Source organism: Myotis brandtii, unplaced genomic scaffold (genome assembly GCF_000412655.1).
Source record: "Myotis brandtii unplaced genomic scaffold, ASM41265v1 scaffold1037, whole genome shotgun sequence".
Classification (NCBI taxonomy): domain Eukaryota; kingdom Metazoa; phylum Chordata; class Mammalia; order Chiroptera; family Vespertilionidae; genus Myotis; species Myotis brandtii.
In genome coordinates, this window is record NW_005353483.1 from 2138 (window position 1) to 17230 (window position 15093).

General features: G+C 37.1%; 1 protein-coding gene across 1 annotated transcript; it reads right to left on the minus strand.

Moving 5' to 3' along the window:
• Positions 1–3858: 3858 nt before the first annotated feature.
• IFNG (interferon, gamma) lies at positions 3859–7540 on the minus strand. The gene is made up of 4 exons (XM_005856602.2): positions 7343–7540; positions 6100–6168; positions 5822–6004; positions 3859–3990 (listed from the first exon to the last, which is right to left on the minus strand). Exons 1-4 carry the CDS (start codon positions 7454–7456, stop codon positions 3859–3861), a joined length of 498 nt encoding a protein of 165 aa, XP_005856664.1. The 5' UTR covers positions 7457–7540.
• Between the last annotated feature and the right edge of the window lie 7553 nt (positions 7541–15093).

The following is a 15093-nucleotide window of genomic DNA, read 5'->3' on the forward strand; positions in this document are numbered from 1 at the left end:
ATGACAGCACTAGAAAACTAATATATTCTCCCATTCCTTCTTGGGCAATCTCCTCATTCTGCTCAGGTGCTGACACCTTCCACAAAAGATTTTCCCCTTCATTTATACTCTTCTAACCTTGCTTAGATTATGACTCCCCATAGTGGGCAACGATGAGTGCCTACTCTATACTGATGTGACAAGTTGCTTTGATTATATTGTTCAGGATGGGAAGGGATGGAAAAAGTGAAGAGAAAAATTCATTGTTGTTGCTCAAGTTCTCTAGCCTAATTGCCAACAGCACCCTGCCATAAGGGTGTACCAGATATTTCTTAGTGTCACCAAGGGTGGGACATTATACAAGAGGATTCCTTCACTGCTTGCCCTGGCTGCGGCCCCTGTTGCCATGAACCTAAGGAGATAACTGCCCCTACTGGTGTTGAGAGAGGAGTTTTGCTATCCCCTAGGTCCCTTAGTCTAAAGCACAGGCCATCACTTCCCTAAGGCCCACAACTCTTTGAAAATTGGGTATGTACATAATGGATGGAATATACAATATAAATAATTTATACCTACTGCCCAGGCCAACTCAACTCAAGTTCTCTTAAAAAGTATTCTCCTTGTCTCGTTCCAAGTTTCCATCACATTGCCCACTACAGTCGATAGCTTTCCATGTCTCAAAGCCTATACCAAACACCAGCCTCAGAGAGTGTGATGCTTTATGTAGCTATAGACCAAGGCCTACCACCTGGGGCTTCATTTACCATTTCAAGATTAATGACTTCTTAAAACAAATGACAGTAGAAATTTTCAATCCCTTCCACTCTATGGTCCAGACAGCATTATCTTATAGTAGCCCTCTATCTGTAGATATCTTAAAGTCTGCCTTAATCAATCTTCAATTCTAACAAGAGTAGAGACACCAATCACAGCTCAAATCAGTTGCAGCTGTGCCAGGATCAGCCCAATTTCTTTTCAATCTTGCCTGATCAAAGATTCAATACTTTTGGAATCAAGTCTCACCCACTGTTAGTTACCTACCCAATAATCAAAACAATGACCATTGATCATTGTCAAGGACTAAACTTATCCCTCAACATGAAATATTTCACACAACCCTATTGTTGTGGAAGGATTAAGTGAAATAGTTGAGAAGGAATCCCCAGACACCTAACCCTCTCTGTTTTCACAATCTTGACACCACTATACACCACAAACCAGCAGAACTAATCTCTTTACATTTACAACCATTATTTTTATGTCAGTGACCATAAGGAGTCCCAGACTCACAACATGTTCCTATGAACATTCCCTTTTAATGTTACCCCTTTTACCCCTACTCACTGGGTCTTCTGGAATTCACCATCTAGCACTAACCAAATCCATCACACTTCAACTTCCTCATACTCAAAAGATAAACTAATTCTCCTCTAAGGTCTGCTTTCCCTACTTCCCCTTCAAATGGTGGCTGTTTTTCTCTCTTTTGTCTTTTGGACCTGGAGGTGAGGCAGAGAGCCTTTTATCCAAACACTTCTTCAGCAACCTTGACATACTCTCTCCTCCTTCACCAGCTTAGAGTTCATCACCAATTCACTAACTGTTATGAGTACACCCTTGAATCTCCACATGATTTCTTGTCTTCTCTCCCTCTGTCCTACTTGCTTGGACAAATTAAAGTCTGCTAAACATAACTCTCTCCCTATCTCTATCTTCACCTATAGTCCTATATAGATAGAGACAAACACTCACTACACCAACTGGTGTCTCTTAACTTCATGTTTGCTGACCCCAAGTGAGCCTTTAATGCTGCCTGGCAATACACATTCTGCTCCCCTGATCCATTCATTCTTCTGCTCTTTCCAAGCCTCCAACACTTTCTTCTTGAACCTCTCTCTCGGCTTCCTATTTCACTGAGAAAATTTTAAACAACCAGTAAAAAAATTTTACCACCACATTTACCCACCAACCAACATCAGAACTCATATAATCCACCTTCCAACCTATTAACAATAATGAACTTTCTGTGTGCTACAATATTATGGGGAATGCACAATTATTCTTTATCAGATGAGAAAACTGGAGCTTAGAGAATATAAGTAATTCATTAAAAGTCACACTATTATCAATGGAAGTGGATTCCTTGGGGTGCCATGAGGAAACAAATTTCCTGAAGCCTCCACTGGAGAATGGCATTTCATGGAAAGCTTTATTGGTGATGTAAAATTAAGGGGGTTCCCTTCAAAGACCCATCTTCATCCATCCTGCCATGGACAAAGTCCAATCTTGTCTTTAGCAGGCTCAAGGCAAAAGCCAGTGTCCAGAGTTTCTGTTCCATATTAAGGCACACTCCGGTTCAGCATCTGATTAGCTTATCTCATTCCCAGCTGCCGTCCATTGCATGTGGGGTTCTCATGGCCATGGGCCATGCGGCTGCTTAAGGCCACATGGCTATGGAGAGAGAACACACGAGCATCCGGGTGAGTGAGCAAGAGAGTGAAGGGGAACAAGGGGCACAAGCAAGGGAACTTTTGGGGGATTATAACCTTCTAAGATTTCATGTGCTTGCAGTGCTCCACCCCTTAGCTAATTACCTTTTTCCCAGGTTGGATTGACAGACAAGCACCTTCCCTACACCACCCCGACTTCACTGTGCATGTGCCCATCTCCCTCTTTGTCCAATCCTTTCTCCCATTGATCTGCAGGGAATGGACCAGTGGTTCCCTGGGGAGCGTTAGGTTGGAATTTCCTGGTGAAGCTGCCCAGATGACCATGCTTATAACATCTGACTTCCCCTTTGCTCTCTTCCTATTACTAATATTAACCAGCTAATGATAGTAACAACACTACTTGGTAATGGTAGAACCAAGATTCTAATCCAGGACTCTTTCCCTAAAGCTCACAATCACTATTCATACCCAGGGATGTTTGCCCAAGGTGGACAGAGGAGATGGGGGAGGGGGGCACCAAGATGAAGGATGCAATGGGAAGTTGAGGGAGAAGGTATAAATAAATCTTTGTGTGCCAAGCTAAACAATGTGGACTACTTTCCAAAGCAGATGCTCTGAGATAAATGGTGACATAGTTAAATCTATATTTTGGAAAGATAATTTAAACAGCTGCCAAATGGAGCAGTGGAAGCAAACAAATTGCCAGTGGAAACACCACATTTAATGGAGCTTAATCCAATTCTAAGATTTCCACAGCTTAAAATGACTTTCCTCCTACTAATTCATTAGTACATAGTGCATTTACCACAGACCACCTTAGAAAATGTCTGACACAACATAATTATGAAATTATGCTTTATTCATATATATTAAATATTGATAAATGAAAAAATAAAATATTTTGCATTTGGATACAGTCACAATAATCAGTGATATTCGGAAGCACCAGGCATGAGATGAGATGAGATACTATGTTTTTTATCAGGGGACAAGTCATATGACCTACACATTCAAGTGCTGTGTGATATGCCATTAAAGCAGTGGCTCAGAATGCAGACATGATTTCAAATAGACAGGAACTGTATAACATCATTTCATTTATAAGTGTTCATTATATCAGCAAGTGAAATAAATGCACAACCCACAGGGTCTTGCTTCAGTCGGCCGCCTACTTGGCCCCTGAGATAAAGCCTTATAAATCACATAGTTTTGCCTAGTCAGAAAAGAAGGGTCAAGTGAAATAGTCATAGATTAAAGAAGTTATAAATAATACATATATTAATAGATATTCATTTTCATTAGATAAAAAATGCTATTATAAATAATTTGATTCTGAGTTTAAAATAGATTCCCCATATAAATAATGTAAAATATTAAATATTAATAAATAAATTTAGATTTAAAAATTCAAATATTGCAGTCAAGATGACCATTATTTCGATGCTCTCCAGCCACGAAACAGATTCTGACGCCTTTTCCGCATCTTGGAGTTAGATTTTGACAGCTCAGTTATCACATTGAAGAGTTCAGATATGGCTTTGCGCTGGACCCTCTGATCATTTACCTATTGAAAAGGATACAACAATATTAATTTCAGGCATACAAGCTATCAGGATATTCTACTGTTGATGTTATGGTTCATGAAAATGAAAGTATTCCTTTAAAAAGATGATTTTTACTGGCAACATATTATCTTAATATAGAGCAGTGATTTCTTCAGTAGTTAAGATTATAATTAAATTGCTAGTTATGCTGTAATAGGGTGGGACACACACCTTTGCCTTAAGTTTGCTGCTCCAGAATTCTCAAAATTATATAGTGAAAAGCCTCTGAAGTGGAATGGCAGAACTTTTTGGTTTGAATTCTTTGTGAGCAATAACTTTGAACCAGTCACTTAACCTCTCTCAACCTATGTTTTAGATAACTCCTAGATTCTCTACAAATTCTATCACCTTGTACTTTAGTCTTTGCTATATCAAATTAGTTACAGTAGGTTAGTGGTTCTCACTTTTGGTGTCTAGCAGAATAACCTGGAGACCTAATGAAGAACTCAGAGGTCCAGGTGTAGGAAGAGGGCCAAGGTCATTGTTTGGTCACTAAGCTCTGCAGGGGATGCTGGTACCCACCAAAGGTTGAGAACCACTGAAGTAGGTTTAGTCCTTTTTAAATACCAAGTCCAAGACAAATGAATACCATAATTTTTAATTTCCCCAAAATTATGTCAGTCTCATTTCCATAATGGGATTAAAAATAAAGCAAATCGTTTTTATATGGCAATAAGCAAATACTGCTATAAACATTTAAAATTGGAATTGCAGAAAATTTCCCTGTATTCTGCCTTCTATTCCAGTACATTGAATTATTTCCTCAGATAAGCCAATAGGAACATTTAGGTAAATTCGTGTTTAATAAAATAAGGACCATTTACTTTCACCGTGGCTCTACCATTATGTTTTTTCTAATGCTGGAAACTCTGTGGCCACCTTGTCACATTCCTGAGAATGACTAGGAGAATTCTAGGCTGCAAGAGTAATCACTTGCTGGCATAACATGCCTCAAATATGTTAGCAATTGAGTACAAGAGGAAAACAGTTGCGAGTTCACTTAAGATTGCCCATCCTGAAAGCAGGAAGCTGTGAGCTTACAGAGGATGGGACCAACAGCTTTTTTTCAAGGTCTAGTTACAGCAAAGTAGAAAGAGTTTCTATAGCTGTGTGTTTGCAAGTGATAAATTTTACTTTCCAATGATCAAAGCATCACCAGGAAGCTACGAGACTTATCCAGGACTAGCGGGAAGCCAAGGGCAGCACCGGGTTAGGAACGTGCTTTTTAAATCTCTAGCTTGTGGCCAAAAGAGAAATGCTGAATATTGGGAAACATTATCAGTGGAAAGTAGTTATCATCTTATAATTTTTCCAAGTCACTTTTGTACCATCTAATGTATTGGAGACTAGAAAAATCCTGAAGAGCTAGCATTTATTTCAGTTCTGGATATAGTAAGAGTTGGGCACAAATCCTGATAGCACAAGTCATATCATGACCCCTCCCTTTCTCATATTTATATCAAAGCCAAACCCAAAGGAGAGAACTGCTTTTCAATACTCCTCTCAGCATCTTCACTGCTTCTTCCTAACTGGATTTACCCATTCACCTGTCTTTGTGCAACAGTTACAATGCCAGCAATTTTTCCAAATCACAAAATTAAATAATCCCCATATGGATTATTGAAAATCACCCCAAAGCACAAATAGAATTAGTAAGGAGGACTTTTGGCCATGGATTTATTTCGTAGTTTTAACAACTGTACCCAGTAGCTAATTTATACTTTCTGGGAATTAAGTACTTTTCCAAGAGCCTCTGCAATGAAATCAAGGAAAGAAATAAGATCAACTCACTGGAGTTTGAATTAGCTTCTTGAAGTCTTCCATTTTGCTGTTGCTGCTGTTGAAAACTTTAACACGCAGCTCTTCCTTGATAATATCCAGGCTATTTTGAATGGTCTTGTTATCTTCAATGTTGTCAAAGAGTTTGAAGTAGAAGGAGACGATTTGGCTCTGAATTATTTTTATGTCACTCTCCTTGGGAAGAAAGAGCACAAAGAGAGGTTGATATGAATTTATCCATTGGAAAATAAGCAATAGGAAAATCAATCAAATGAAAATATTCAGCTTACCCCTTTCCAATTCGTCAAAATATCTAAGAAAAGATGTCCACCATTCCCTACATCTGAACTTGTTGCATTCTGGAAAAGCAAGGGGAGGAAATCAGTTTACAATTACTTCATAAATTGCCCTAAAAGTACAAGTTGTGTCACACTTAGATGCTGACAATATTCAATGATTTTCTTTTCAATCCTCGGTTTATTTCTAGCAAGTATCCCCAAGATCTGTTTTGTTGGATATGGCCAAAGACTACCATGCTATTTTAACTTTCATATAATCCTTAAATTGCAACATCACAAATGAACTCAACAGGCAGATGATACTTCAATTTTCTCAAATAACCATAGTGGGGGTTTTTAAGTGTTTTCAAGCCTAGTAAGAAAATCAGCAACCCACTATAAAATACTGCCCCCCTATGGTACAGATCTTTATAACATCTACTTGTGTCCTATCAGATGTTAAGTCAACTTTAAAAGATAGTTCCAGGTGTGAGAGAGAGATTTGATATGATGTTGTGAGAATAGCATCGCTTGTGAAAGCTTAAACATAACAGCTATAATTATAATAGATAATTTTGGACAAATAAAATATTTAAGATGCAAAAACTATCTTAAGTAACCATAAATATAATTTTAAAAGAAAATCACATAACAAAACAAAAATATTTAAATACAAGTGAAATTATAACTCCTAGAGAATCTCAACAAGGGACTGAGTTTAAGGGTAATTCATAGATGGGCTAGTAGATTTTTTTAAATCACTTTTTGGAGAAAAACACCTATAAGTGATTTTTTAAAGCCAAAGCTTCAAGAACCTCACCTTCTTTAATTGATTAATTATTTCAGATTATCATTTTAATGCTAATCTTGACACTTTACTATCACCATCATGGTAGTCTGAGAAATCATAAATTAATAGCCAGTCTTTTTTTTCAGTATGTTATTTGCTACTTAACATCACAATTGCATAGATTCTTAACACAAAATTATCAACATCAACCTGTTTTATATCCATATTATAGCCATCTTTTTAAAGATTCGTGAATGCCCTCTTAACTTCTATAACATATTTGAGTAGATGGTTAAAGCAAAACCCAGATCATTGAATTAAAACTCATCCAGTCAACAGTCAAAATAACACCAAGTCTTTTCAAGATGACTGTGGACTAGAGATGACAGCCTATCATAGATACATTCCAAGTCAATGTTCAGTCATTTCAACCACAAACAAGTATTATTAAAAGGTCATACTTACAAAATATCTCTTCAGTTTTTGTGTTTCGTTAAAAATTGTGGACTGGCTGTAGCAGCTAGAAAAACCCAAGATCACGCAAAGCTGTAAAGCTAAGATATAACTTGTATATTTCATTGTTTTGGAGAGAGTTGGGCCGAAGTCGTTGAAATCAGTAGTTCCGGAATTGAGTTGATCGGGTCCAAAGGACTCAGCTGATCTTTCTCTTCTAATAGCCAATCTGTAGACGTTAAGAAGAATGTACTGCATCTCCTTTTGCTGCTGGTATTTATACCTAATTGGAGTCTCATCAGGATTACGTATTTTCACAAGTTTTTTTAAGTGAGATGGTGACAGATAGACAGAGATGCTAGTTAGTTTGTATTAATAACTATGGTTTTGTGGCATTTGGTATTGTACTTAGAGTTTCCTTTCAACTCCTTGGGTCTTTTGATGATGAGACAGACCCATTATGCCCACTGTGCCATTCTTGTGGAATTCTCTGAAAGCACTTTTACTTCACACCATTCAGGGATTGGAAATTTTTTTTGCACTCCTTTTGCCCTTGTAAAATGTTGGCTCCAATGTGTTGACAGAGCACATTGATAATTTGTTTGTGGTTGGGAGCAAGTGAAAAGGAAATTCTAGGGGCTCTCAAACCTTTACAAAGGGGGTGCTTTTTACATTTTTTCTTGCAAATAGCCAGAAAGCAAGGAAAGAATGTGGTTAAAAGACCAATGTGTTGAGGAAATCCTTCATCAGAATTAGTACAATTTTAAATTGTTCTGGACCAACACTGCCCAATAAAAATCTCATGTAAGCTAAATAGATATACTTAATTTTTTTAGTAGCCCCATTAATAAAGGTAAAAAGAAACAGGCAAAATAATTTTTAAATATATTGTATTTAAACCAATATATTCAAAATATTTCTATATATAGATCAATATATAACATTATTAAAATATTTTAAATTCTGTTTGTCATACTAAATCCTAGAAATCTGGTACACATTATATACCTATAGAAAATCTCAATTTAGACTAGTCAGATTTCAAATGCTCAAGTTAATGTGGCTAGAGGCTACTGTGTTGAACAATATAGCTCTGGATGATCAATCGCTCCAAATAATCATTAACAATGGAGAATTTTTTTTTACTTTTATATTTCTTTTCCTTCCAAATGCAAAAAGTAGGATTCTTTCTCCTCTTTTAGTAATTTATTTATGAAGTAAAACACGTGGGGATATCACAGAAGGCCTGCCACTCTTTGGTTCCAGCCCATCTTGCATTTCAACCTGCACTGTATGCACTAAAATATCATGTTTGTGGATGCAGACTTGAATCCTGATTCCACTATTATCTAACTATGTGATTTTGAGCATCGATGACTCTCAAATAAGCCTAATATTAGTATCTCCTTCTAGGCCTCAATTGAAAATTAAATCACACGATACATATAAAGTGCTAAGAATTTTGCTTGGCATGTAGTAAGCACTCAGTAAAATTTATCTATTATTATTTGGGCATGGTGAATGACTAGACATTCCCATAAACATGTGCTAAACTTTTGCTTATACTATTCCTTTGGCCTTGAGCTCTCATTCTCTTCATCTGTGCCCCTGAGGGTGATATCCATTCATTCACTCCCAGACTAAAAAGCATTATTTCCATGAGTTCTCACTAAATTATTCTTTTTAAAATTAAGCACACCAGCCTAACACTTGGTTCATATTCTTCTTAGAATCCCAATCCCTCAATTTCATATGAGTTAGTTATTCATGTATTGTTTCCTTTGTTAAATTAAATTCCTTAAAATCAAAAGTTGTTTCATTGCTTCTACAACATTGTTTTCTTTCTTCTTCTTTTTTTTATTAAAAAAAAAACACGTTGAAAGTATTACATATGTCCCCCTTTTTCCCCTATTTAACATTGTTTTCTTTCTTCTCCTTTTTAAAAAAAAAAACACGTTGAAAGTATTACATATGTCCTTCTTTTTCCCCTATTGACCCCTTCTAGCCCACCTCCACCACCCCTGTCCCCGGCCCTCACCACCCTATTGTCTGTGTCCATGGGTTATGCATATAGGTATACAAGTTCTTTGTTTGACCTCTTCCCACCCACCCACCATCCCCTGCCTTCCCTCTGAGATTCCACGGTCTGTTCCATGTTTCTATGTCTCTGGATCTATTTTGTTCATCAATTTATTTTGTTCATTAGATTACAACACTGTTTCCTTCCCTAAAAACCTTTCAGCCTGAAGATTTGGCCACAGACACCACTGAATAAACATGAATTTGAATACTGAATTTAGGATCTACTTTGAGTTATTTCCCCTCACATTCTAATCCCAATGTTATCAGACCTAACCTGTATAAAACTAGTTTTTAATTAAATAGAATATATGATTATTTTGGAAACATGATGCTATGTCTTTAGCCAAATCCTGCTTCTTAGGACAGTTCCCTGTATACTTTATGTGAAAAAGGCCTGAAAACTCTTTGAGGGGCTATCTGCCCAAAGAATAAACAAGATCAAAACATAGCCTCAATCAAAGCCTCATGTACGTAGTGGTCCCCAAGGAAAAACATGGCCCAAGTAGGGTGCTTACAGGTAACACAGTGATAAGAAAACCTTACCAAAGCCTTGAGATACACTGCAAGCATTCAATACCTTCTAGGAAACCATTGGCCAAACTCCATATTCCTGGGAGAAATATTCCCAACTTTGAAGAAATATTCCCAACTTTATGGAAAGGAGTTACAATTATTCTCCTGATTCATTCACTGGAATATAGTACTGGGGGTGAGAGTTCAGAATAGTGAGATACGCAAGTGGGAATTACATATTGTCTGGGCCTTTGTAAATTGAAAGTGCCTATTTAAAGTTACAGATATATATTAGAAATATGTTTAGAATATGGCCTGATGTCTAGGATTAGTAACTTCATGACTAACATCCAAGCTCTACTAACACCGATGACATGACACAGAATTATGTTAAGCATAACACAGAATCATGAAATTATAGAGATGATCTATGGCTTATTCCCTTACTTTTTAGATTTGTAAATCAAGACCCAGAAAAACAAAGTGCTGTGTTAAAATTCATTCAACTGCAAAATGCAGAGCTGAGTGTAGAACCAAGACCTTTTCCCTACTCTACCTGTCCCCCAATCAATCAATATCCATTAAGGTGATTGTATGTGTCTAAAACTGTGTTAGATATGTAAATTCAAATCATTATATCCTACCAGACTTTGATTTCTGGATTTTTTTCTGTAGAATTTGTGAGACAAAAGTTATTCTTTAATTCCTTAAGAAATAGTAAGACTGCAAATAAAAGGTTTAAAATTAGAAATCCCAGCAGGCCCAAATTCATGGACATAAAACCTGCACCATCTATCAGGACCCCCACTTATTCTCTTGATTCATTTAGAAGAGCCCACATTTGGTTTAATGCACTGTTGTTACCTTCCTAAAATCCCTAATAGGATTTTAACAAGGGGACCCCATTTTCATTTCGCACTGGTTCCTGCAAACTATATAACTGGTCTTGCATCTTAGGCTAGACGTGAATCTTAAGGTATTCGATTTTCATCTTTTAACACACAATTCTTTGGTTCAGCATATTGTTACTATAGTAGTATATACTTTTATGATCTTTTCCTGTCTTATAAACTTTACCAAAGACATTCTCTCTCTTTTCTGACTGTAAAACACCTTAGGTTGCACATGCAAACTAGAGGTTTCACACTTTGTTGGTTCAGCCAACACTGAGGCTGCAGAATAATTCACCACCAAGGTATTCTTTCAAAGTTTTGCAAACCCACCAGGAGCCCAAGTGTGACCATATCCGTAAAACAAAGGGACTGAAAACTTTCTTTTTTCTTTTCAGCTAGACATTCTTTCTGAAAACTGGCTATGGTTATACATGAAGCGTCAGCAAGATTTTTAGTCATAGCTCATGCTATCCTTACGTTTGAGTAGGTAGTTGTAAGACAAAACTTACACCTTGGTTGCCCTTTTTCCTGTGTGATCAGCAGTCATATCTCTAGCACTCACAACCAAATTATCTCTTCCAGACTTTGGTGTCGATTTCTTCCACAGAGTATATGAGTCAATGTTGGATCCATGCCCCCACGCTATTTTGACTCCCGCAACTCCTGACATCATTGAAGCTGAGCCTACGGAAGAAGAATGACATACAGAATGGAAGTCCACGGGGAGTCGGATTTCCCCCGCAATTTGACTCATAAAATCCCATATGTTAAAGGATGATTTTCTGAATCCCCCTTTTTCTTTTGTGCCACCTGGGCAACTGTGAGAGGTGATACAAAGAAAATAGAGGACATTATACTTGTGTAGTACAGTCATCAGATTACAATATTTTCTATTTTATGTCAGATGGGATTGTGTATGGATAATCTAGAGATTCATGATCATCCTCTGAAGGTGATATTTTTATTCCACTGGGAATTTTAAAGCACCTGACAAGTGCCAACTACTGGAATTAACCTGGGGTTACCAAAGATGGATGGGACAGTTCTGTTGTGAAAGAAGTTATATTCAAATGTCAATCAATCAGTAAGTCCTTATTGAGCACTTGCTACAAGTCTATAGATTTAGGGGTTACAAAGAAGTTAATGAGACAACTGGCAGGAGCATATGTCATCACGTTAGTAGCTAGGGTTGATTCTTCTGTCCTGGTTACTGGGTAGGTATCCATATTACACATATTCTCCTTATCTTCTCCATGTACACCCTTCCCAGGGGATTCATATAGTTGAAAAGGACTGGTTATTGGAAGGAGAAAAACACACATAGCTGACATATGTATCACATTTTCTCCTGAACCCATGGCATATGTCACTAGTCAGCCATGATATTCTTTCCTACTCAGTTTAGATGTAGCCTCTGAATCTTTTTCAACACTGAAATCTAGACAGATATTACCAAGTTATTAATGTTTCATTATGTATTTTCCCTTTTAGAGCTAAAGTTTCCTTGTGGCTATGCCTCTTACTTAGATCTGCTAAATGTATTTTTTCAAATTACAAAGAAGTAAAAGACATGCTGTTTTCCTTCAAAAACATCAGAACTAAAGAAAAATAAACATTATAATTCAATAAAATAATATAAGGTAAGACCTTTGGCCTAAGACAGTGGTCGGCAAACTGCAGCTGGCGAGCCACATGCGGCTCTTTGGCCCCTTGAGTGTGGCTCTTCCACAAAATACCACGTGTGGGCGCGCACATACAGTGTGATTGAAACTTCGTGGCCCACGCGCAGAAGTTGGTATTTTGTGGAAGAGCCACACTCAAGGGGCCAAAGAGCCACATGTGGCTCGCGAGCCACAGTTTGCCAACCACTGGCCTAAGAGGAAGGAGTCCCAAATTCTGGTCTTAAATCTGTTACTGATGTGACGTGGAATTCTGAGCAAAGCCTTTACCCTTGCTTTACATCTCAGCTACATCATCTTAAAAAGAAGAGTTGGATCTAATGAATACTAGTAGTGTTTCACTTCTAAGTTTCTGTCTGTGATTTATGAAGAATATAAGATGTTACTAACAACTAAGATTACATAAGGTAGAGGAGAGACATGGAAGAATGATGGAAAAGTTGGGGCATTTCATCAGTGGCTTCAGTTTGGAATTTAATTTGAATTTGGGCTTTAAATTTGATTTTAATTGAACATGAAGAGAAATATAGAATTTATGAGATCAGGTAAGGAACAAAACTTCACAGTTTGTACTTAACCCTGTAGGCCATGTGCTTTACCCCCAATGACTTCAATAAGTGAGTTGTCCTCTTGGTGGCCCCAGAAATGACACCAAGCTTTGAAAACGTGTGAATTTTTACAAAGAAGATTTATCCTTCTATCTCCTATCATAAAAATTCAATATAGAAAATTTAGATTTTCCCCAGGCTACCTGAAAGATGAATTCTGAATCTATAACCATCCAATAAATAATATTTTACCAGGGTTTGATAAGTCATTATTCCTGTATCCTTAATCCTTGGACTAATTCATGAGGTACCTGAACCAAATTCCCAGCTCTTCATTTTTCAAATAGAAATTGTTTTTAATGGTTACAAAATTATGTGAGATCCTTTAAATGAAAATCAGACAATCCAGAAAAGCACAAGAAAGGAAAAAAATCACCTCTGATTTTACTACTCATAAGTAAATAGTTAGCATTTTGTCATAAATTATTTCATATTTTTCCTATATACTTATCACAGTGTCTAGCACAAAATTATTCCTTCATAAACTTTGAGGATTAATTGAATATGAGGGAAACTAGCCCAGTGATTAAGTTCAAAGGCTCTGGAATCAGGCTACATGATTTCATTATGACTTTGCTCCTCATTTGTTGAGTGGAAATGAGTTAATTCCTCTGTGCTTCAGTTTCCTCATATAAAAGATGATATAGATAGTAGGTGTCTCAAAGAATTATGTGAGTATAAATTAGGTTAATATGTATAATGGTGCAATGCCTGTCATATAGTAAGAGCTCAGTAAATGTGTGGTCAACATTACTAGTGCCTTCCAAGATCCAGGCTAGCCTTCTTCCGGGCACATGGAATGAAATGGCTTCTTGCCATTAATAGGGTCTTGTGACTTGTTCTGGACAGTCTATTTTGAATCTAACTAATGAGTGTCACTTCTGGGCCCAAGGCGGAATGAAGCCCCTGGGAGGGCTTCCGAGTCTCTCCTCTCTTGCTGCTCTGATGGTGGAGGTTATATATTTTAAGGACATGAAACAAGGAAGATCAAGTACGTATGTTTCTTTCAGAACCCCTATAATAATACTAATGGGATAAAAGGTTCAAAGATAGAGAGAGAAGAAGAAGAAGTCAACAGCAGATGAGAAATGTCAATAAAGTTATGGAAAATGCAAAGAGGGTGAGCAAGTGGTAACTGACTTCAACTTTAGACTTCTTCACTATGACAAGTACCTGAGTAGCAGATTTCAACTGGATGAAAATCAATTCACACTGTACATCTGCCAAAGATTCAAGAATTGGGTTATCAACAAGCTCTGAAAAGTAAGCTTAAGGTAGAATGGAAAATAGGACAACTGGTTTAAAATACATATAAGATGTAGTTAGATCCCTGCCAGGCCACTACCCCTGTCACACCTTCTTTCAAAACTGGAAGTTTATTTTCCATAAAGGTTCCAGATATCTAGCACAGCGAGGAGGAAATAAAGTGTCCTGATAAGATTAGGATTTAATTGAAAGTCATCATCCTGAACAGGGAGACCATTGGCTTCCAAAATGCTTACTCTCGGGTTTATATCCCCCAGAGCAGGTGACTAGGAGATTCATTTTTAGGAAAGCTGGCCAGCCCAAAGGAAAAGAAATACTAACATTTGGGGTTTCCCCCAGTGCAACACACCAGTTTGAAGTATCATCCTAACAGAATCAAGAAGCTCTGTCTAAGCATATAATACCCATTCCAACAATTAGGACTTCATTATTAAACATAAAAACACGAATTACTACACGGCACTTCAAAAAACACTTTCGGGTAAAAGACAAAGTTCAAAAAACAAACGGAGACAAATCAGAGTAAATTAAAAAACAATGCAGAGGAAAACATTTAAAAGCTTGAAGCATTTAATATTATATCATTTAGGGTTGTTTGTTCACACATATTAAAACACAATTTTAATTTTAGTTAAAAGGTAACACATTGAATGTTTATGGAGGAGCTCATGGAAGGATGACAAAGGTGTTTGAACCATGTTCAAACAGATAAGTGGTACCTG

Excerpts from the sequence above, each read along its gene's own strand:
- IFNG (XM_005856602.2), bottom strand. The coding sequence starts at position 7,456 with ATGAAATATACAAGTTATATCTTAGCTTTACAGCTTTGCGTGATCTTG. Across the intron at positions 6,005-6,099 it reads TTTTGACGAATTGGAAAGGG|GAGAGTGACATAAAAATAAT; the intron begins GTAAGCTGAATA and ends TTTCTTCCCAAG. Across the intron at positions 3,991-5,821 it reads AGAAGCTAATTCAAACTCCA|GTAAATGATCAGAGGGTCCA; the intron begins GTGAGTTGATCT and ends CCTTTTCAATAG.